This window comes from Hibiscus syriacus, unplaced genomic scaffold (assembly GCF_006381635.1).
Source record: "Hibiscus syriacus cultivar Baekdansim isolate YM2019G1 unplaced genomic scaffold, ASM638163v2 tig00110174_pilon, whole genome shotgun sequence".
In the NCBI taxonomy this organism is placed as follows: Eukaryota; Viridiplantae; Streptophyta; class Magnoliopsida; order Malvales; family Malvaceae; genus Hibiscus; species Hibiscus syriacus.
The window spans coordinates 744,404-769,388 of record NW_024062612.1 but is presented as its reverse complement, the minus strand read 5'-3'; the positions used below and the strand labels follow the sequence as shown (position 1 = coordinate 769,388).

General features: G+C 32.4%; 2 protein-coding genes across 8 annotated transcripts in view; one reads left to right on the top strand and one right to left on the bottom strand.

Annotated features, from left to right (window-relative positions):
* The first annotated feature begins 9,638 nt into the window (after positions 1-9,638).
* The window catches only part of LOC120216870 (F-box protein At5g46170-like), a 32,078-nt gene continuing 16,731 nt past the window's right edge, over positions 9,639-24,985 (top strand). The window contains exons 1-3 of one of the 3 annotated variants that reach the window (XM_039214156.1): positions 9,639-10,876; positions 19,190-19,194; positions 21,060-21,071. In XM_039214156.1, the coding sequence (XP_039070087.1) occupies positions 9,706-10,875 (1,170 nt within the window). In that variant the 5' untranslated portion in view covers positions 9,639-9,705 and the 3' untranslated portion in view covers position 10,876; positions 19,190-19,194; positions 21,060-21,071. Of the gene's footprint in view, positions 10,899-11,314; positions 11,709-17,485; positions 17,631-19,189; positions 19,195-21,059; positions 21,072-24,985 lie in introns of those variants that run through there. The other 2 variants (XR_005525099.1, XM_039214155.1) reach the window with 2 other exon arrangements.
* On the bottom strand, positions 17,491-20,858 carry LOC120216869 (transcription factor TCP2-like). 5 transcript variants are annotated; one of them, XM_039214153.1, is made up of 5 exons: positions 20,677-20,850; positions 20,468-20,568; positions 19,881-20,095; positions 19,536-19,738; positions 17,491-19,234 (listed from the first exon to the last, which is right to left on the bottom strand). In XM_039214153.1, exon 5 carries the CDS (start codon positions 18,867-18,869, stop codon positions 17,535-17,537), a length of 1,335 nt encoding a protein of 444 aa, XP_039070084.1. In that variant the 5' UTR covers positions 18,870-19,234; positions 19,536-19,738; positions 19,881-20,095; positions 20,468-20,568; positions 20,677-20,850; the 3' UTR covers positions 17,491-17,534. The 5 variants fall into 5 exon arrangements, 4 of the variants coding, with proteins under 4 accessions (XP_039070084.1, XP_039070085.1, XP_039070083.1 ...); XM_039214154.1 differs by lacking the exon at positions 19,536-19,738 and having other exon boundaries at positions 20,027-20,095; XR_005525097.1 differs by lacking the exons at positions 17,491-19,234; positions 20,468-20,568 and adding an exon at positions 19,258-19,397 and having other exon boundaries at positions 20,656-20,858.

The window sequence follows — 24,985 nt, the reverse complement described above, 5'->3', positions numbered from 1 at the left end:
TGCTTCTTTAATTCGTCAACAATGAACTCCAATTTCGGCTAACGTCTTGTTGTCTTTGAAGGGACTCTTCAGGCCAATAACGTTTTATCTTGTCTTGCCCTTGCAACCCTTTCTAGCTCAAAAAAGTTGACTTCTGGCGTGTACAGTGTAAACCCGGTCAATCCTGAGTATTCTTTGACCATAGCTGGACTTCTGAGTTTTTCATCTCTTGTATTATAACCCCTTTGTCCATTAATGCAAATTATTTACGTTTAACGAACATATTTTTGGTGGATCAACACCTCGTTTTTTAATGATGCAAATAATGAAAATTAAAATGAAAGAAAAAAAGAAAGAAAAAACTGAAAAGAGTTAGGGAGGTAAATCAAAACAATAATAAAAATAAAAGGTCCTACCCCACATGATATATACCCCACATGCTTAGTATTCCTACCCAGACATGATCTCTATCCCACAAGTTGATTTTGAATAAGTCCTAACCGTATAAATTTCTAGTTCACATACTTTGAACAGGAAATAAAGCATGAAATAATATCAAAGCAGCCTATGGTTTGAAATGAGGTTTTGGGTGGGCTCTAATTCCCTGTCGTCCCTCGGTTTAGGTTCTAAAAAGGTACCCGAGTTCTCCTTGCTGGTGCCCCCTTGGGCTTGCCAGACCCTTAGTCCTAAGCCCATTACAAGCTTATGTGGACTAAGTTAAACTCGAGAGAAAACATTCCCTTATGCCCATACGGAGAATAAATTCACACGAATGCATAAGGTATATGAATCCCGAAGGTTACTTGCTAGACCCATACGTAGAATAAATTCCAACGAAGGCGTCATTTTCACCCCCACTTAAAAGGCTTTGGAGCTCGGGTATAGAGCCTAAGATGAAAATTTTGAAAAATCTGAAATCATTAAAAACGTTAGTACAACTATATATTTGAAAAATAATCAAAGATAAAAAATTGAAATCGAATAAATAAATTAAAATTAAAATTTATTATTTTCGCTTAAAAAAGACAACCAAAAATTAATTTCGGCCTGACTCACTTACCTGTCCCAGCAGAGTCGCCAAGCTGTCGGAACTGTCTTTCGGTTGGGCCCGGAATTGGGCTTCAACTTGAAATATTGGGTTAGAGTCGCCACCGATCATTTTAAAACAATATTTAGGTAGATCGGACACCATCTTACCTGATTTGCGCTTTACTAGAAATATGTCAGGCACGGGAGTCGGTTACGATCAAGGAAGGATTAACACCCTTGAACCGCCCTTTTGGTACCAATTAATTTGTCGGTTGTCTTTAATTGCGAAAATTAAAATTTAAAACATTCGATTCGAATTACTTACCTTTGATCGATTGAAATTTCTCTAGAAAAAGGTAGAAAAATTTTTAGATAGAAAAACAATAAATAAATGTTAAATCAACAAAACAACAAAGTAATAGAATAATAAAATAATAAATCAAAACAAATAAATAATAATAATAATAATAATAAGAGAATAAATATATATTAAAAAAATAAAATAAAAAATGAAATAGAAAAAAATAAAAAAATAAAAAAGGTTAAATTTTGAAATAAAAAAATAAAAAAATAATGTATATTAGTGACCAAAACATAAATATTGAAACATGCATGCTCAAAATAAAACAAAATGAAATTTAATTAAATGACTAAAATAAATTATTACAAAAGGAGAGGGGCTAAAACAAAATTACCCCATTTCTTGCACGAAAATGTACGGACCCTGAATGTTGGGTCAGGTCACGTACGCGGGTCGATTCGACTTAATGGGTAGTATATAACCCAAGCTCAACCTCATTTTCCCTAATTTCTTACATTTCCTTTTCTCACTCTAAAAAGAGAGAACAAATTTTGTTCTCTCGCCTCTCTCTAGCATTCGATGGCTGGCTACCAGCCGGTAGCTTTCGATTGCTGCTCCGGCCGTCGCCCGTGGCTGCCGGAAAAACCCATTGAGCCTCACAAGGCTCCCCTCGTCACCGTTAACCCAAATTCGATGTCCATATCTCCAAAATCAACCCCAATAAACGTAAATCTAAAATAAAAACCCTCAGTTTCCACCTTTTTCGATGAAACTCTTCGACCTCCGTCGACCGGCTCTTTTCGGTCCTAGTGCGCACTGATTTTTATTGTCTTTGTTGTGTTTGCATGTGGGTTTTGGTTGGTTATTTTTGATCTGTGGTTGCTTGGTTTTTCTCTTGATCTTTTGCATTCGATGTTGATTTCGTGACTTGTTGGTTGATGGTTTACTGTCTTGATGATATCTTTTGTTTGTTGTGGGTTTATGGCTATGTGTTGATGGCTGTGTTTTTTCTTTGATGGCCTCGTGGGTTCTCTGTCTCGGTTCTCTCCCCTTTTGGCAGTGGCTTGGTGGGGGTGTTTATACCTCCCACCGGTGGTCATTCCGACGATCATGGTAACACGCTTGTGGTTGGTTGGCCGAGGATTTCGGGATGGGTCAGTCCCAATCTCCTCGGTCGGAAATCTCAGTGACCGGTGTGACTAATTGTTGTTGGTGGCTTGACCATACGACGCTAATCGTTTGGACCCTATTATGTTGTGTAACCCTCATGCATTTGGGCCTAACCGGGTCTGCTGGGTCAGGCTACCAAGTTGGGCCTCAGGACTTGGACCCTTTTATTCAGACCTCAACTTTGGACCTGAAACGAGAAAAATAAAAATAACAAATAACAAAAAAATAAAAAAAATAAAAAATATATTTTTAAAACTATATTTTATATATGTTTTTAAAAAAAATGTTTTCAAAACCATATAATATAATATATTTTCAAGAAATATTTTAAAACTATATATTATATAATTTTTCAAAAAATGTTTTTAAAACTATATATTATATAAGTTTTCAAAAATGTTTTTAAAACTATATATTATATAAGTTTTTTAAAAAATGTTTTTAAAAACTATATATTATATAAGTTTTCAAAATGATTTTAAAAACTATATATTATATAAGTTTTAAAAAATGTTTTCAAAAACTATATATGATATAAGTTTTCAAAAACTATATATTATATATATTTTCTAAAATGTTTTAAAAACTATATATTATATAGTTTTCAAAAGTGTTTTAAAAACTATATATTATATACATTTTCAAAATGTTTTTAGAAACAATATATTATATACGTATTTTCAAAAACCGTTTGCCAACTATATATATATATATATATATATATATATATAAATATATATATGTGTAAAATAAACGTGATATGTTTTACCTTTAGATTTAACAGTGAAAGATCTTGGGACGTAAAACGTGCTCGAGACTCTTAGGAACATCTTTGCTCCATCCATTCTTTCCTTATAAAGAGATTCCTTGTCTAAGCCAATGAACTTGCCCTATCTGTTGCCCAGGGCTTTGAAAAAGTTAACATCCAAGCATTGGATCGGAGTACCTCTCATTGTTATCGACCTTAGCATGAAAGGAATACCATCCTCCAGGACTAGCGGAAGCAATAACTCGAACCAGAACATCATCGTGTCCTTTTTCAACAACCAACAAGAGTCTAAGTCTTCCTTAGAGTAAAATTTAAATATGACAGATTTGTGTTCGTTACCCCATCTGATAATTTTAGCAGGGATATCGTCACTTATAAATGTTTTTTGAACCAAGTCCTGACTACATAGATCTTTGATGATACCTACCAGTCATAGTTGCAACCAAGCGTTCTCGCTTGAAGGGATGAAAATGTCCAACAACGAAGACTCCTCAGAATTATGATAAACCCCATTTTCAAGAAGAAACATTGGTCCTCGGGGTGACCTGATACAATTTCATCGTCTAACAGATTCCCTTTATAGGATCTCCTATTTCTGATCTTGTATTTTATCACCCTAGGAGGGTCCTCCTTATAACCATCGTTAAACTTTTTCACAACTTTCCTTCCTGATGGACCTTTAGGAGGATGATTTACGACAATAGGTGTCTTCGACCCTGGATCTGTAAGCCTAGCTCTAGTCACAGTTGTGAACACCTTTAATACCAGAGAGCATATCCTCCAGCAACTGAAATCTTACAAAAGTAAAAGTGTTTTATTTATAATTCCTTCTCTTGTTCTCTATCGGTATGAAAACCTTAATAACCTTCCCATGATAAATAAATAACTCTCAAACTACTCTTCGATGAACAAGTTTATTGAGGTTGGCAACAAAAACTGTAAAATTTTCAACATAGGACTTTTTTTGGAGTTTCAGTGGGGGAACCGATGGGGTTTCTAAACGAGAGCAATTTTTTAGTTGAATTATGTAGTCTTCTTAAAGTGTTTTTAATATGTTTATATACTGAGGAATGAGTTTGTAGCTGCTTATAATCATTTGGGATGAATTATAGTCATTTAGAAACCTTTTTCTAGACATAAAAATGCGTTCTAAAGCTAAAGTTCTGAAATTTTTAATATGAATTTCGAAACTCCACTTTAAAATATGATCGTTAAAGAAAATTGGACATTGAAACTATTCTAAGAGGTAAAGTTTCAAAATTTTATAAGTTCGAAACTTACTATTTATAAATAGTACTCGTATATGATCAGAATGATGAATAATGTAAAAAAGTGACTAAATAGTAAATTTCATATTTTAAAAGCTTTAAACAGATTTTAAACATTGTAAACCTATTTTAATTAACTCAAAATATTTCATATAAATTAAATAATTTAGAAAATATATTTTAAAATTATTTTAAATTTTAAATTATTTGATTAGGTTCAAAATCAATTTTACAAATATTTATTATATCATATATAAGTTCAACACAAGAATATCCGAGTTTTCAACTTTGTTTAATAATTTTAAAATAAACATTCATATTTATTTTATTATTATTTAAATTTGGGCTTAATTTTTAAACAACTATTTTTTAATTAATATTTTATTTTGTTATTATTAGTTGATCTTTATCTCGTGGAAAACTCCATAAGATCAATAACCTACCATTATATATAAATGCATTATTTTGATACGTTTTCTTTTTCATTTCTTTTAATTTGGCTTCAAGTGAAGTATACAGCATCTCTCTTGTCATTGTCAGATTATTAATATTAGATTGGGACCATTAATTATAGTAAAATGTAACGTCATCTACCTAATAATCTATCATGTCATGTCATACAGAACATTATGCTAAGTGGGTACCACGCTTTGTAAAATTAAGATAATCTTCAAAAGTTGTCACTGACACAGCAAAACCATAGCATACAATCAATACTCTATTAAAATTGCCCCTAATCAATGCAATGGTTAAAGTTTGAGGACTTGAAGTGTGATTTCCAACCTTATTAACTAGTGACTTAATTCATGTTTTTGAGGTTGTTGGGGTCCATCCAAGTATGTTTTGTTAGTGAAGGATAGTTAAATTAATGGTTTCTGGAGATATTTTTTGATTGGCTAACTAAAGGCCCCTTTTGGAAATTCAAGGTCACTTTACATTACAAAAATATGGTTGACCAAATAAACATAATGATGAGTGGTTAAAAGTAGATTAACGAGTTTATTAATGACAATAAAAGTGACTAATCAATTATTATTTATAAAATTTGATGTGGGTGAAAGAATATTTCATATAAAAATTATATTTATTTTGGGAAAAACTATTCTGTAAACGTTATTAAATATGAGTTTGAATTAGAGATATTTATGGATCAGATTAAATTTATGTCTTATATTAACATACTTTATGATTATTCAAGTTCGACAAGAAATATGTACCTCAAATTTTGATAAAATCTGATATATTTATAAATGATTAACATAACTTCTTTTTCGGTCTACTCATATTATTATTATCATTTTAAAATATTTATTTATTCATTTTTAATATAATATTTTATATTTTTATATAATTTATTTCTTAAAATTAATTAATTTTATTCTATTATACTTGAATAACTTATTATTTTTATTATAACATTATATATTATTAATTTAATTTTTATGAGATATAAAATATAACGTAATACAATATATTTTAAACATGATAAATAAGTGAGGTTCAGAATTCTTTTTATTAATCTATGATAAGTACATGACACTATCTATTCATTGATAACTCTCCATCATTTGACATAGAATGCTCACACTTCTAGAACTCATGGTATTTGAATTGGAGACCTCAAAAAATAATAACAATTATTATACCACTAAGATTACTTAATTCGTGTGTAATTCCAACATTGAATGTTGGAATTTCCATGGATTAAATCGATTATGTACGGTACCATTGATAATAAAGTCTCCGAATCCTTACCCCGTCCAATAACATAATTTAATTTCATTTTCTGGACCTCATGTTTTTGTCACAACCCTCTCGAGTTTTGGGCAAACCTTCGGACTTGAGAAGTAGTCCAACCCCACAAATTCACTTCAAAACTTGAAGCAATTATTTTTAGTTATTTTATTTAAATATAATATGAATGTATAAAAAGATGAAAATATCTATATACTAATATTAGTTATATTTAAAGTAAAAATAACTTAATTAAGTTGAAACTTGATTAATTTATAGCCTAAACTTAATCAAAAAAATATTAATAATACTTTTATTCATAAATAAAAACATGAAACGTGACAATGAAATTATTAAAATATTTACCACCACCGTAGCAAACTCGTATGGAATAGTTACGTGCATGCATCATTAACGTTGATAGCAAATATGAAAAGATGTAATTCACAAACTTACGTAAGCAGTAATTATGGGTTATTTAATTCCTACTTTAATAACGTGTAGTTGCAGTTTGAAGATTGAGGAGGCTTGCATCGAAGTAAGAAACAGCCAATACCAAATCTAATTCATTTGTCATGTCTTCCTTTTCCATGCGTTTGGATTAATGAAGTTTTGCATAAACTTTACTTGTTGTTAAGTAAAGCAACATTACACATTGGAGCAAGATAGACATGCACTTCTTTTTTCTAACAGAAATAAACTGAATTAATAGCAAAAAATATAAGGATTACTCTTTTTATTTATTTATGCTGAATGGGTAAATTTGAAAGATGGAGATAGGCACCGAAACCAGAGTTGGTGAATTAATTAACTAATTAAGTATCCTTAATCACTTTAACCCCCTTGCAAGAAAATACACGAGATGTGACTTGACAACAGATTAAATGGGAAGAACATGTGGTTGTTTTTTTTTTTTTTTTTTGCTTATACGTAATAAATTACACCACTAGAATTTAAGTTAACAAATAGCATTTGTTCTTTAAAGAAAATACTACTATCTTTTAAAGTTGGTGTTCAAGTTTCAATATACGTCTATATATCACAAATATATAGATAAACAATTTATTTTAATTAGTATAAAATTAAATGATTTTTTCATAGGCCAAATTGACCCAATATATAAGTGGGTTAAAAAATTTAATACATTAGGTTATCTTTAAAATTATTTTGGGATCTACCATAATTGTTATAGTGCATGAAAAACTTGTCATGTCGGCGTGATAAGTTCTAATAAAATATAATTTTTTTATTAAAATTTATCATTTCAGAATGAAAGGTTTGAATAAAATATTTTTATATTAAAATTTATCACATCGATGTAATAAGTTCCCTATACCGTGACATTTATAGTAGATTTCTAAATAATTTGCTTAATGTTGTAGTGGAGCCTACATTATTGGACTAATTTTACTGTTATTGGACTAATTTTGCCTTTTTCATTTATATTAATTTTTAATAATTTAACCGTAAAATTTCATATTATATTCAGATAGGCCATGCACTTTAATTTTTGAGTAAATTAAAAAAAATAATTATTTTATATAAAAACTCTTTAATTATTAAACATATGTTAATAAAAATATTGCTTTAGATCAATAGAGTATATATATCATATTAATTTAAAAATTTATATAAATAATAAAGAGAATACTTAAACTAAAAATAAGTATCTATATTATGATCCTTTTGCTTTAGGTATTTAAATTATTTTTATTCAAATTAGATACTTAAATTATTATATTTCATTATTTTAACTCTTAATATTTTTAGTTAGAAAAGTATTATTCTGATACATCGTACAAAATTAGGTATTTGTTTTGATAAAAAAATATTTTAACGGCATAAAGTAAAAAAAGGCGTATAGTTTAAGGACTTATTTTAACCAAAAATAGTTAAGATGGTTATATATAATAGTTTAAATACCTAGTTTTACAAAAAAAAAAGTTTAAATAACTAAAAAAATAGCATAATTTAAGTAATTTTTTAGTTTAAGCCTAAAGACAAGTATATTAAAATATTTCACTCTTTGATTGTTCATTTCCTTTAAATTTGTTTCATGTTAGTTTGGTTATGTTTTTTAAGGTTAGAATTTTCTATTAGTCATTGATTATCTAGAAGTTTTGAATTTATTTTGTGTATTTTAATTAATTAATTAATTTTTATTTCTTTATAAATGTAATTTCAAAATTTTAATTACGAATCAACCAATCAAGTGACATCGATGATAAAATAAAATATTATTTTGTTTAGAATTCATGAGCTCAAACAGTTGTTTGCAAGGTGTACGCGCGTTGTCAATAGGTTAAAAATTCTTTGAATTAATATCATCTTGTAATCACCTCATATGATAAAAAAATATTAATCATGAGTCAAATAATAATGAATGTTAAAATTCAATGTTTCTATAGCTGAGGTATTATGAATAAATTGTAGATTTAAGTATTATTATTTGAGTTGATCATTTTAAAAAAATGTAATTTAATTATATTATTTAATTTATGATCAAAATTAAAAAATTAAAAAATATAAAAACTAAAACTGATAATGTTAAAATATACTGATTAAATCTCAAATTACATATGATATAAAGCTTAATAGTGAAATTTATTTATTTTTGTAATACACAATTTGTTGAGAAAGTATTTAAGCAAAAAGTTGGTAGATAGATCTGCAAATCAAATATGTAATTGATTAAACCATTGACAATGTGACATGAAAAACATTTTGAATTGATATACATTAATGTTTAAAACTTTTTAGTATTAATAATGTTTATAACTTTTAAATTGACTGTACTTCTCTTATTTATTTATTTATTTATTTATTTTTCTTTGGTAATCATGTAATGGCCTCGTGAGATTAGCTGGGTTTGCATGGGTTTTTTAACTATGGAATTCAGAATACAAAATCGAAACCTATCCTGTGGATATAGTTAGATTTTGAGTTATAAGTATATATTACAAGTGAGTGCCAAATAGATTATTGATATTCGAGAAATGAATAATATAAAATTCAGATAATCATCTATATGTAAATGCTATTTTATTTTTTTAGATATTAAATATTTATAATATTTAATTTGTACGAATCAAATTATCTAAGGTAATGAATTTTTATTATCAAATTATTAAAAATTTATAGAACATATACTGCCTTATAATTATCTTAAATTAATATAAAAAAGTTAAGGTTCAATTTATATAAAAAGCCAAAATCAGAGGTTAAATTGTAAAAGAAAAAGAGTCGAGGGTTAAATTGCATAGGAAGCCAAAGAGAAGGGACAAAAAGATATTAACCCTAAAATCTATCTGATCCCACAATCCCATTCCAAGCGCTCTTAAATCTCCAAATCCCTCGACCTTTGCCTTCCCTTAAAACCCAGTTCCCCCCTAGTAGATCTAAATATTTTTCTTAAAGAATTCCGTTGGCCAGATACTTAAACGAAAATTAAACAGATGTCTTCGTTTTGTTCAGATCCGATCCATGGAAACCTCCCGGAACCTATCGATCACTTCGACCGTCTCCCCGATTCTCTTCTCCTTCTAGTCTTCAACATGATCGGCGACGTTAAAGCCCTCGGCCGCTGCTGCGTCGTCTCGCGTCGATTCCACGCCCTTGTCCCTCAAGTTGAAAACGTCGTCGTTCGTGTTGATTGCGTCATCTCCGACGACGATTCTTCCCCTTCTTCCTCCGTTAAATCACGTACCTCCGGTCCCTTTACCAACCTATTCCGTCTCGTTTTCGGTGGCATTGTCAAGCCCCTCCAAGCTTTGGGCCAATTCCTCGGCCCCGAACGCCACTCTCTCAACAAAACGCTTACTACCTCTACATCTTCCTCTTTATCTGTCGGTCTCGGTGGTGGCGATGATGGGGAAATGGGCCAAGGTGGGCTTACCCATCATTCTCCGACGCAAGTGCTTCGAAATTTCAACGACCTTCGTTTCCTCCGAATTGAATTACCCGGCGGCGAGTTAGGGATCGGCGACGGAGTTATGCTCAAATGGAGAGCCGAATTCGGATCAACCATTGATAATTGCGTCATCCTCGGAGCTGCTTCCGTTATAAACATTGTGCATTTGTCAGTATCGGAGCATGGGAATGACGGATTCGGCATCGATTATAACATCAACAACGGCGATGATAATAGTAGTACCCCCGAGTCATTTTTTACCAACGGAGGCTTGAAATTAAGGGTTGTTTGGACTATTAGTTCGTTGATCGCAGCATCTGCAAGGCATTATTTGCTGCAATCTATAATTGCGGAGCATAAAACGCTGGATAGCTTGGTTTTAACTGATGCGGATGGACAAGGGGTGCTTTGTATGAACGGTGAGCAGCTTGAGGAGTTAAGAGTGAAGCCATTATTGGCTTCTTCTGCTTCAAAAAGGACGCTGGTGCCAGCATTGAATATGAGACTTTGGTATGCTCCTCATTTGGAATTGCCTGATGAGGTTGTTTTAAAAGGTGCTACTCTGGTTGCTATTAGGCCTAGTGAACAATCTGGACAGAAAAAGGAGATTTCGGATGCTTCTTGGTTATCAACTGCTTTTGAAGAGCCTTATGGGACTGCGGCTAAGATGCTGGTTAAGAGAAGGACTTATTGTTTGGAGATGAACTCGTTCTGATGTCCGCTTCCTGTTCTGTGCAGGTAAAAATTTATATGTTGGATTTACCGGAAGAAGTTGATTAATTTTCTAGAAAACTGTTTGATGTTCGAATTGTTCATGTCCATATGAAAATTGTTTTAATCTGTTAATTGGCGTTCACTTATTCACTGTTAGACCATTTTTAATTTAAAGGTGTTGAAAAAAGAAACTACTCTTGATGTCTTTTGGTGATGGGTATGAATGATTTGGAATTTACCCTTTTTATTGATACTTTTTCCTTTGAGTTGTGAGCAGCCTTGCGTGAAATATGTGAGCAAGGAAACATCACAGAATGCATGTGGTGTCTCAAAATTAGCATGCTCTACGTTGCTCATCCTGTTTTTAGTTTTGGATATGCTTGCATCACCTTTTTATTTATTATCTCTTATGAATTTGAAATCCATTTTGCATATTTCAGGGAAAGTTGCACCAACGGTCTAGGGGATAGAGGTGATAGCATGCTTTTTTGAAAGCTGGTGATAGGACCACAATTTTGTTACATATTGTTGCTTATTCTCGGGGCAGTGTCCTATGAAAGCTGATGATAGTCCCTGCTTATTGATAATGCACTTCAAGCGTTTGAGCTTTTGTGCTTGACTGGTAACCAAAATGCATCTGCTGGTTGTTTTAATTTTCAGGCATATGCTTGTAAGAGTGCGCAGCTGCAACTATATTATTGTTGTAATAGCTTTCAGTTTGTAATCTCTTATTCTTTTATCTGTAATCCCTCTATATGTGAATATTGTAGGTATGAAGATGGCATGCATTATGTTATATACATGTGAATTTTATCAATAAAATGTAGATTGCACCTCGCTTTTAAACCTTCCATAAATAGACTGTAGTCTTTGTCAAAATTTCAGGGATATCTTTATAGGTTTGACTTTGTAACTTCTTTGAAATGTTTGTTGAACCAGATTTTTTATGCATGGTAGCGATCAGAACTCATGGTTAGTTGCTGGGTTTGTTATCACATTAGTTCTACTTCTTACACAAATTCAATGATGTACTTTATTAGAAAAACAGAAGAAAAAGTGTAGAGGACATACCATATGTTTGGCCGATCGATCCGGTTATGCTTTTTGGTAGTTACAATGAAGTTTACCGAAGCCTAGTTTGCTAATTTAACTTATAGCAGCATGATCTATGGTAATATCATCTCTATTACTCTACTTGATTCTATCATTCTATGCCTATAGTTAGAACTTAGAAGCAACAAATGAGCACAGATAAAGTCCTCTGTCTGAATTTTATCTTCTGGATGTGCCTGAATTGGCCAAGTTACCCAGAAAACAAGATGACTTTTCTTTCGAAGCGTGGTCATGTGAGTTTTTTTTTTTTAGTTTTCTCATTATCATTCAGATATTAAGAGTGGGCAATGATTGAGCTTGTGCTACTTTGTTTTTCCATTTTTGGTTTCCAAGCATGATAATGAGATTAGCACTCTCCCACATTTTCCTTGTCATAAACGAGAGAAAGAGACATCGTGAATGAATATATAGTTGTTGGATGGGATAGCTTTTATGTGGCATTTAGCAGTAATGGTTGTGTGGATGTAAAGCTGTATCCAAATTATCAGTTGCCGTTCACAACCTGTTTTTATGATTTTGGTTCTATTTTTTAGACTCGGCAATTAGCTGTTTCTGTTTCCTTCTTCATCACATGAGGGTTTATGTCTATAGCTTGCGATCCACGTGAATGAACTCTGGATTCTTGCAGTCATTTTAATATATAACAGAAGCCTGCCTTAACAGAGTTGATAAAGAAGAGATTATGTTGGGCTTTAATCTATATTCTATTAAGATGGGAAATTAAAACTATGAGGAGCAATGTGACCCACATGCTTGTATTTAATCCGGCAGTAGAGCAGGTATAGCGGTGGAAAATGGATCGCGCACTAAAACGAAAACAATTCATTCACGCGCTCAATATTCTCTCCAATTTTCTTTGATAAGCCAGTACTAATTCTAAACCCATTTTATCTCTAATACAGGCGAACACACCTACACACTACAATATCAACGTTATGACTTGAATCATTAATATTCAAACGTAAACTCTTACCACTAGAGTTAACAATAGATTTTTATTAGTTTTTTCAATTGCAATTCAATCATAATTATAAATAATTTATATTCAAATATATTTTAATTATTCTATCTGATAAAAAAATACTATCAGTGAGAACTTGTGGGAAGTCTCATTCATCACATTTTCATACTTAGGAGCCCACCACTTAATGTGAAGGGATAAAATCCCCTTCTATATGACAAGACAAAATTCTCTCTCCCATCTTCTTTCTCAAATTTTTTTTCTTTGTTGCCTTTATAGTTAACGAGCTCGATACCATCTCCGTCATACATAATTCTCCATCCAAACTAATTGGAGTGAACCAGCGTGAGTCTACTTTCTACTTTGTTCATCAATAATAATCAAAATCAATAGTCACAAAATACAACGAACTACTAAATATATTCAGAAGTATATTCACAAGTAAAAATATTTTGGGTAAAGTACATAAATAGTCCCCTAACTATACGATAATGCTTTATTAAGTCTTCGACTATTAAAAGTTACAAAATGGTCACCTAACTATTCATTGTGATTCAAACTCATCCTTTTCTGTTAAAAATTTGATGACAGCCTGAGCTGTACATTAACCTACTGATTGAGATATCATAAAATCTAAATTCATAATCTCAAAAGATTATCATGTCTCCTTCAAAATGTTAAAGTCCAACTCAGACGACCACTAATTTTTAACGAAAAAGGGCGGGTTTATAACATAATGAATAGTCAAGTGATCATTTTGTAACTTTAATAATCAAGAGACTCAACAAAGCAACTCCCTATAATCGAAAAATCATTTTATAACTTTTAATAGCCGATAAATTCAATAAATAGTATCCGAAAGATCATTTGTGTATTTTACCCTAAAATTTAACAATAATTCATATATGGATTATAAAATAGAAATTAGAGTTAAATACTTAAAAACCCAAAACTCCAACCTCTGAATTATTTTCTTGCATGTCAGAAATACTGAGACATCTAGTCGAACGGATGTCAGTAGGGCTAACATGAAAGTCAATAACTATAATGATGGATAGAAGCTCGAAAAACATAGTGGATCAAGTTATGTGAAAGGTTCTCATAATTTGGAAAAATAATCTACTAACTTGAAATTATTTTCTCTTTCCAAGATTTAACAAAAAAATCTTTTAATTTTTTCCCTTATTATCTCAATAATTCAATTGTTATCAATTTTTCTTAAAAAAAATTATCAAATTTATGGTGTTTGACAAACAATTTTTTTTACGTCCATCCTAGTTTCAATCTTATTAAAATTTGATATTATACAATTTCACTTTATTATAAAATATTTTAGAAGTCTACTTTTAAAAATTAGGACAAGGCTTATATGTCTTTTGGGATGGTCGTGGACACAAGGATTTTTGACTTCATCAAACAGGTATATATATATATATATAAATAAAGAGAGTTTTTCATAGTATTGTAAGATATTAATATGGATGAAGAGAAAAGACTAAAATTGAATGAAATGGTGTTTAGTTATACTTGTTGGAAACACACAAGGCTTTTTGCAGGCATAGATAAATTATATCCCAATACGCCAAAAGCCAGCACAATCACGACTTCAGAATGGATAAACCAGAAATACTAACAATTATCAGAAGCTCAAACAATAAATGTATCCATCATCCAATGCAGGAAAGTAAAGGCATTCGCTCACTGCATCCACCTTCTCTTTTCTACATCCAAAAAAAGATTGCTCCAAAAATTAGCACATACTAATCGGAAACATAGCGGAATAGCATGGTGTTTCTGCACAAGTTTCATCATAAAAAGTTTGGTGCCAACAGCAAGCAATGCTTTTGGATGGCATAATGGAATAATGGTATTTCTTTCAAGCAGCATGTTCCGTTAGCATACATCCCTAATACTAAGTTTGATATAAGTGTTATATTTATTCCTCATGTTTTATTAATAAATTAACTTCACTCGATAATTTTTAGCTACTCATGATTTCAATTGAACAAAGATTTTTTTTAATAAAAAAGGCTTATTTTGAATAGGTATTATATTTTGCTTGAGGTTTTACTCATCTTTCTAATTTCAAATATGTTATGACAAACTATTTTAAGACTCATACAGTAACGCATGCAATAATTAAGTTATTTCCTTATTTACCAAACGTGTCATAAGAATATATATCACCTTATCGTATCAGCTCTGACCAGAATAATTGAGGAACTAATTGCAGCAGCATGGGTTTTGTAAAACAACTCTGTGAAGAAACCACTAACAGATAAGCTAACACTTGGTATAAGCATTACGTTAATGCCCTAACATTTCATTTCACTAATTAACCATTGGAAAAGCTAGCAGGATTGTTTTTCCTTTGGGGATTCCATTTCCTTTAAATCTTTGTTCAGACAATAAAAAATGACTTTGAAAGTAGTGGCGAGAGATGATAATCATAAAGTAGGTTGTAATCTCTTTTTATTTGTAAATTCTTAAAGTAATACCCCTCTTCTTTCCCAAGAATTTTAGCTTTGCATAACTAAATGTAATGCAATACATAGTAGCTTCAGCTATAATATTTCTTTATTTTAGAGATATTAAGCCACTAGAATGTGATACAAGCGGTGTGTGTATTACCTAAAACCTTTAGAAGAAAATCTTGTTCCAAGCTAAAAAACACAACACAAAAATGCCTTGAGACCAAAAGAAAACATCACTTCCTTCCTTTCTCCTAAGAAAAAATAGCCAATCTAAATCTACAATCTTAAGATCTAACCTCAATTTAAAGCATCACTATTTTCCTTATAAGAAAAGACAAGCCCTGCCTAGAACTCTAGGTTGACCTTACAAAGACACCAACATTATTTGAGTTGAATGTGTTCTAAAAAGGAGTTACCTTTCTTTCTTGATCAAGGAAATTCTTGAGTAAAGAGAATAGATGGAGGAAACAACTTAATGAATTCATCAGCATAAATGTTTTAATAAAAAACTTGACTTTTTCAACTTTTTTTTTCTTCTTTCCAAAATCATTTTATCTCATTGTTCACTTGCATAGTTATTTTATGACATCCAATATAAATACGAATGCATTGTATTGTTTTAATGCTACAAACTTATGGGACTAGGGTATGCTGTAGAAATAAACAGTAAATTCTAAACCATCTTAACTTTCATTCCTTCACCTTCATCATTTTTCTTATCCATAAACATGTTACTAGTACAAGTAGCATTTTACATTTGCTTCCTACAATTTACACTTAAGTTATTAGTGATATCATAAAAAAGTTCTACAAATAAATCTATAATAAATAACGTTTTTTGAATTTAAAATAAATATCTCATACGAATATGGTCCAATAAAATTATAATTAATTGTTTTTAACATTTTATATATCTAAAAAGATTAAATCTCATACAAACATGTTATCCAATACAAATATTTGATAAGACTTTGGTGCATTTAGCATAATGTTATATCCAGATTCTTAACTCTCAAAACTTAAATTTCTATGTTAATAATCACCACAACTGAACCATATAACTTTCCAATTTCTTTATCAATTGTGGATGTACAGGGTTCCCTAAGTTCTACTATAAGCCTATTTAATATTATGAAACTTATGATTGTTATGTATTTATAATATTATGAAACTTTGGTAATTAGTTCCTATCAATGATCTTTTTCGTCGCTATTGATTTTGATTTGATGTTAGATCTTAAGAATTTAATTATATCTTGGACTGAATATGTATAAAATGAAGTAAATTATCGTTTTTCATCTTTTTAATCTCATTGCTTTAATTATTTTGGTCCTAGCATTTTTCACTATAGGAACAATGGCAGCTCAATTTCAATAATATATACAAATTTTATTAAAACATGGCTTTATCCTTGCTAATCCTAGAAGAAACACTTACCATGGAAGCAGCCGCATGTATTGAAGTTTGAGAACTCTAGGTCTTATGTATATGGAGATGTCCCCCTTTTTTTATCTTTTATTTTTCAGGTGTAGTTTACCGTTAATTATCTAGAAACTTTAACTAATCAAGAAACTGACACAGTAGCTTGCCATGTGGTGCAGTTAAGGTTTACAAGGTCACACCCTATTTGAAATCTGAACTTTAATTGATCTAACTCAGCCCCCAGCAAGGCTTGGCCACCAAGAAACTAACACCTGGCATTGGTTCATATATGTCAGGGAGAAGGGAGCCAGGAAGAAGAGAACAGACAATGAGACAACCAGCCGATCCTTAGTCACAAAAACCTATGCAGGAATCATGACAAAACACAAATATAAGCTTGCCCCCAATGCCAGATTTCTTTTTAGAAACCAAGGAATTGAGTGGTTCATGGTATTATTCTATGCACAAGCACAACACGTTTATCCAAAAAGGATGGCCCAGAAAAAAAAATAATAAAGAAAAAAAGGTTAAACAGGCACAAAAATATTGAATCTAATTAAGGAAAAGTAAAGCAAGGAAGATAGTTATGGATGCCAAATACTACTAATCGTAAAGAAGTTTGATTAAATGAGAGTGTTGAGGTTACCAGGGAAAAAAACGGGACAAGAGGAAACTTTTCCAGTAAACTGGTTAGTTCTTTCCTTTTCCTTTCTGATCTGGGTTCCTGCTTCCATCCCCGTAGCAGAGCTGCAAGCGGCCTTCTAATCCAGCTGGGAACTGATGGTGGTCAACTGGTGGTGTGCCACTGTAGAAGGGTGGCGATCCTTCTATAGAAGAAAGCCTCTGGAAGTGATGAGGCAAAAAGGAAGGAGAATTGGACTGAAGGGTCCCCCTATTGTAACCAGCAAGGCCGGAAGAGATGGTGAAGTTGAGGTTGTAATCACCCCCTGCCACAGCTTGTGTTGTTGCCACCGGGATCAGATGGTCAGTATTGGGAACAAACGAAAAATGCTGCAACTCTTGATTGTTTTCACCCGACACGGAGAACTGTGGCATAAGTATTTGTTGGTGGGGCAAAGGGTTTCCTAGTTGGATTTGTCCAGGAAAACCTGAAGAATGGTTTCTAGAGGAAGAAGGTCCAAGGAGCCCCGTTGTGAAGTAATCCATCTGAGTGACAGGCCACTGCCTGGGGTTTTGATGAGCTGAAGCTGTAGGATTAGTGTCATTGTTGTTAACACTGCCAATGCCACAGGTGAGTAACTCGGTGAAGGAAGAGTTTTGAGATATGGGGTTCACATTTTGTTGATCTGGAATGCGAGACTCTTGCTCTTGCTCTTTCTCCTTTTCTTTTGCTGCTCTTTCCCTTGCTCGTTCCCGAGCCTTTAGACGGATCTCGGACCTTGAAAGGGATAAACCCGAGTTCTTACTCGTCTCAGACGTGCTACTGCAAGCTGATTTGGACAAAGAAAGGTGCTGCTGACTTTGGTTTTGTTGGTAATTATTTGGTTCATCATTTAACTCGACATCAGCTGAGTCAAAACCTTGTTCAGTTCCCCCACTTGTTCTTTTCTCACCACTTAATTGCATTGAAGAATCAGGGAATGAAGTGTTGAGTGAAGGAAGCTCTGAAATTGCATCAGCAGCTGCTTTAATTAGCCACTCTATGGCTTTACTAGGCTGATCATACCCCAATCGATCTTGTAGATCATAAAACTGTATAGCTGTGGTGACAGATAACCTTACCCTCCTGTCTCTCAATCCTTTTGAAGTCCAAACCTTGCTGTGCCGATCTTTGCCACCCGAGGCTCGAGAAACCCTAATAATCCTCGAGGAATGGTGCCAGCCTCGAAGATCGTTAATATCAGCTACACCATTTGCACTAGCCCTTTTGATGAGCGCTCCATCTTCTTTATCATCAGGGTAGTTGCCCCTGCCTCTCTGATCTATCTTGCTTGACTCATTTCTCCCACCATTACCAACTCTTGACAACTTTGAGGCTTGTGTCTGAATCTCATCCACCTCCATGCCACTTTCATTCCTTTCTCACAAACTCAATACCTCCCCCTGAGAAACTAACCCTTTCTTGCCTTTTTCTTTTAATGGTTGTTTCACATGTAAATAGAGAGAAAATCTGGGACTCGATCCGTAGAAATGTTAGAAAGTGAAACGGGGAAGATGGTGGTTTAAGGGAACAAGAGGTGGAGCTGAGATGCCCTATGTTGATGACGATTATACAGACAGTAGTTTAGTTATATATAGTGATAAAAGCATTCCTTTAGGCTTTGATATATCACGGTCCAAGTCAGGAGACTTGCCTTCCTCCTTCTCGTTTAAGCTTTTTACAGCTTCAGTGCTTTCAAAAGCATAGCCTGAAAAATGGCAGATACAGTCTGCAAGAAAAGAAAAGAAAAGTTAACGATTTAGATAAAAGGTAAAATAATTATCCGATGCTTCAAAAGATGCATTTCACAAACTCATTGGCCATCGCAACACACACACGCTAGCTGAAGTCTTAAAGGGCTGAAACCTTGAGCTGAGAGATGAGAGAGGTATCTGACATTTTGTTGTTTATGTGTACTAAGGAGCTAAAAAAGAGTGATAAAAACAAAACCAAAAGTCTTCTTTTCAAAAACGATAAATCCCTTTAACAAAAGTTGAAATAGAAAGCTCTCCTTGCTGCTATAATATTACCTTGAATCTGAGAAAGAACCCTCTTTTTTTCTGCTTCACAGTTAAGCTAAACGAAAGCAATAATTGCTTGCTGTATGTTAGATGCCGATCTAAAGACAACCCTTTTCCCTCTCCTTCCTCTTCCTTGAGTTATTTAAAAGTTTTTTATTTTTTGCAGCTGACCCTAAAAATGGCAGACACCAGCAGCAGCATCACTATTTATCCTAATAAAAAGACTATTAAATGACAACTTTCCCATTAATAAATTTGCTGTTTCTGAAATTACCAACAAGCTGAGAGCTGTTTCTAACAAAGAAAAAAACTCTCTTTTTCAAAAAGCCAATGAAAAAGAGGGTTTATGTTCACTTCGAAAAACGTTGGTTGGTTGGTGTTAGAGGAGTTGTGTTCTTAGAAAAAACAACACAACAGATGTTTCCCTCTCTTTCTCTCTCTTCTTTTGGTTTCCCTCACTAGTTGAAGTGAAACATATGTTTTATAGAATCCAAACCCACACAACAGATCTGCAAATCTTCCGCAGCTACTTTGAAGAAATTAGCTTCACTTCTAAACAGATCGGTTACCTGCAACAACAACCAAACACCAACAAATTAGAGCTCCTGAGATATTAATATTAGCTTCTCAACAAATATCAACTGTAGTATCAATTCCCATCTCCAATTAAATCCTGGAAAAAAAATAAAGCTTAAACCTTTGTATCTGTATTTTTCAGCGTACTTTAGATCAGCTCTCTTTAATCCCAAAACAAGCTGTTAAATAGATTTCATTTTTATTCCATTGAAAAACAAACTTCACAATTTACAAAACGAAGCTTAATTTTTATTTTCTTATCTTTTTACCTTAAAAAAGCAAGCAACCTAAAGAGGATTTAAACACCCAAAGAAAGAAGATTACTCTTAACAACACATATAAAGCGACAGGAACAGTCAATGAACCTTGTTGCTGATTTTTCTTTGGCTTCCAAAAAATAATTCAACAAAGAAAGAAAGAAGGTTTGCCAGCATATTTTTTCTTGGTCATATCTCCATTTAGCTCCCTAGAAAGTAATGAACCAAAGAAAACAACAAAATTTTCAATTAGTAACCAAAAGCTAATTATAATCAATTCACTTGAATTTTCATACCAAAAGGAAAATATTTATTACATCGAAAAAAACTTGCAGCAAAGCTAGGGTTTGGATGTTTGGTAAGAGAGATTTTAGGACAACAAATGGAACATAAAAAATCCAAGGAAATGGGAAGCGGTGAGGAAAGACGGGAAGAAGATATTTGGAAGCTGATGGTGTTAGCGCTGTGAATCTGAATTATATGAGAGGTTTAAAGTTTAGATATCGGGAAACGACAGATTCCGCGCCGTTTCAAATCCAATCTTTTAATATGTGCTATTCTCCACATCTTGCCCCTTACTATCTCCTACATTTACATCTTGGCCATTATATTAAATTAAATTTTCTATTAAAATGGCACTGATTAAAAAGAAAGTATCATAACCAATAGGGTAGGATCAAGAATTGATTTAAGTAATAAGCATTTTGATATCAGTTAAGAATATCTCAATTTTTAAGTCCTTTTATATGCAAAAATCCTTTTCGAGAGATTTATCCACCAAAATTAAGTGTGTGATATTAATCAGTTCGAATTAATCAAGTCGAAACCTTTAGAATAGAGAGGACAACAAAAAAATATCATTGAAAGTTTGATAATTATTAATACATATTTAAAGGTTGAGTTTGAATAAGATAATTTTAATTTTAGATTTTTTTTTTATCTTAGTTCAGATTTTTTTGTTAAAAAATTAAAGATTAAAAACTCTTTGACTTGTGCTCTATCATCATCTCATGACCAACATTCAACACAAGAGGCGGGGGATTACGGAGGATGATCGGTGTTTTATATGTGGAACCAATAACGAAACTATCCCCATGTGCGGTAATGAGTGTTTTAATTTGCACGCATTTTGTTGATAATTATTCATCGTTGTCTATTTTCTTCTACTGATTTTGGCTATTTTTGATTATTTTTGTGTAAGAGTTTATTCTCCATAAACAATATTAAAAAAGGAACGAGTTCTGCAGTTTTTATTTTTTAAAATCATGGTTCGAATCATGGGCATGACTTAAGATATGACACATTCTATCGACAACCGTTTTAGACTTGAGACCCGTTATTATTATTATTATTATTTTATATTTATATTATTTATATTATTTTATATAGATCCATATACAAACCCAAGTTGGGCCCCAATTACAAAGGGTCATCAGACCCAAACCCAAAGACAATATGACCCATTCGGCCCAGCAGAACTCGGCCCAAAACTCTAGCCCAACAGAAATCTAATTAGGGTTTGTTGAAATCCTAATTACTCGTCGTCGTCGCATTCAACTTACGCCTCTGCCACTATTCTGGCCACCAATTTTCAGCTATTACAACAACCATTTCACCACCCTAGACATCATCACCTCACATAAAAAGTAAAAGAACAACTAAATCAGTTCAAATCCACTGCAAGACCCATTTAAAAATTCAAAAATCCGGAAAAATTTGGATCTTTGAATGCATGTTTAGGGAAATCATTCCCTTGGTCGTAGCCTCATTTTTTCACCAGATCCATCACCAAACCAACACGCAAAGGGACGAAGATTTAAGCAGGGGAAATCAGATTAAAAAAGGGGGAGAGATTCGAACCATTGGAGGAAAGGGGGAAGCATTCGACCAATAAGAAAAACAAAGAGAGAAAAATGATCGAAAAGGAAAAAAAGAGAAGGTAGAGGGATTTTGGAACAACAAAAAGAAAAAAACATTAAAAAAAGACCTACTTTTAGTAGGGTTTGGTCACCGTGGCTTCACCAGAGAGTTGTTACTCCATCATTGAAGGTAAATAGTTTACCTGTGGGAGTTTGGGTTCTTTTTTTTGGTGATGGAGTTTGGGTAATTTGGGTTCAGGATTTGGTTGTGAGGGGTTTAGTTTTAGGGGAAGACCCTTTCATACTCTATGGCCAGCGATTTACAGTGGCCGAAGCTTTTTTTCATTCTCCCTCAGCGGTGGAAGGTAAGAAAGGAAGAGAAGAAGAGGGAATGGTTGAAGGTGGCTAGGTTGAGAATGAGGGGTGAGGGTTTTCTGAAAATTAAAAGGGGTATATAAATCCCCCAAAATGACACCGTTTCCTCTAGCCTTCACCCGTCTTTTTCAACTTTTAGGGGTTAATAGCACCCGAGATCCCTCACTATTGTAATCGTTTTGTTTTGGTCATGAAATAAAAAAAGATTAATGTTGTGTTCGATCCTTTTTACTTTACACATTTATATTTTCGTCATTGTTTATTATCATAGTATTATGGGATATTTATGAGGGAAGGGTCTATGATTTTGTAATATTTGTCTTTGGTTATTATAGGATGTTTTTATTTTCTGTTTGAACTTCTAATTTTATTTGGTTTATACTTTGATCACTTTTATAATTAATATTATTTGTTTTAGTTTATTTGCATGTTTGGTTCTCACTCGAGATTATTATGCTTCTGTTTTGACCTTATTATTTTGTGCGTGTTACAATTTGGTCACCTTGAGTTACTAACTTTTATTTATTTTAAATTATAGCTCGAAATTTTAAATATGTTCATTTAGGTCTTGAATGATTAAAGTTGATGTATTTACGATTGTAGTGTGCTTGGATTGTGAAATATTTTCAATGGTTTCTTTTATTTCTTGTTGGTTGTATATTTTAATCCCAAAAGTCACTATCTTTATTATTTTGATCCATCATTCATTTATTTGTTAATTACTCACTAGTTGTAATATTTTCAAATGTTATTTTACTTGAGGAACTTATAAAAAAGTGCCTTAACTGACAAGGAGTGTGTTTCCAAGAATTGTTCGAGAAAAATAATACATTTTATATTCGAATGAATTTGTTTTTTAATATAATTAATATATGTATTTGGTCAATATTATTTTTTATGGGGAATCCATGGAAATGCCCCTTTAACTGACAAGGAAGTTATTTCGAGAATTGTTCATGCAAAATAACAACCCTTATTTTTTTCTAAAAAGGATAATAATTTAAATGTATATTCGAATTTGCCAATTTCAATATTTAGATGACATATAATTGCTTAGATACTGATTTCGGGCATTGTGGGAGTGCTAATCCTTCCCCACACGTAATAGACTCCCGAACTCTTTTCCAAAACGAATTTCTGGTTAAATGTAGATCATTTTTTTATCTTTTAAAATTATTTTTCTTAAAATTATTTTAAAAGGTATTTTAGGTATTTGACCTATCTAACCCTAAGGTTGATGGTGACTACAAATTTATTTCTTTATACATTTATTTTAAAACCTAACCTTTTCCAAGATTAAGTTGGATCGATCCCCGCCATAGCTCTAAAAGCTTAAGGACCGTTCCGATAGCTTGGCGACTCCGCTGGAGGCATCAGAGAGTCAGGCCGTAATCGATTATACATCATCTTTTTAATCGAAAATGGTAAATTTGAATGATATTTAAATTTTGGATCCTTATGTTTTTGTTGCATCGCATTGTACATCTTTTATTTATTAGTTGTACTAATATGTTATTTCCAGTGTTTTAGATTTCTGACATTTTTTTAAGTTTGTTTGTTTTTGGATCGAGGAAAAAGGTTTGTGAGTTCCTACTAAATGTTAGAGTATTTAGAGACTTCTAATTGTGCTCTGTCCCGTTAGGTAGTGAATGCTACGCTTACATGGGAAAAAGTATTTTTCTCCGCATGGGCTTTAGCAAGTATCCTCTGGGGTGCATATGCCTCGTGTTTACGAATAAAACATGGAGTTTCCTCGCATGGACATGGGGGAATACATCCTCTCGAATTGAACTCAATCTGTTTAAGCCTATAATGGGTGAGGATCGAGGGTCTGACACGCCTAATGGGAAACCAGCAAAGGACAATTCGAGGACCCTTTTAGTAGCACTGAAACTCTGCCTATTTTGTACCAAAATTTTGTCTGTGGTTCTTCAAAAGTCACAAAGGGGAACTCATTCTAACCTTTCCTTGAACTTATTTATTTATTTATTTTGTAAAAAGCATGAGAACTAGAAGAGTATGTAGTTAAGTTTTATATTTCCATACAAAGCCTGTAAACTAGATGACATGAGGTTCGAACTTATATGTCGAACAAAGCATGGGGTTAGAAAACATGTCTGGGCAGAACTGTTATAAACGCATGTCAGGGTAGACACCATGTTGGGTATGATCTTTTCTTTTCGTAAATATTTTTCTGTTTTTTTTTATTAAATGGCACTAACAATTTATTTTCTCTTATCTTTCTTTGTCTTTTGTTTGTATTTGCATTTTCACATCATAACCGAACAAGGTGTTAATTCAGAAGTGATTTACCGAATTAGAAGGTTTTCATATCGACATAAGAGTTCCATAACTAGGTAGTCAAATCCATAAGGGAGACGACTTACAAACA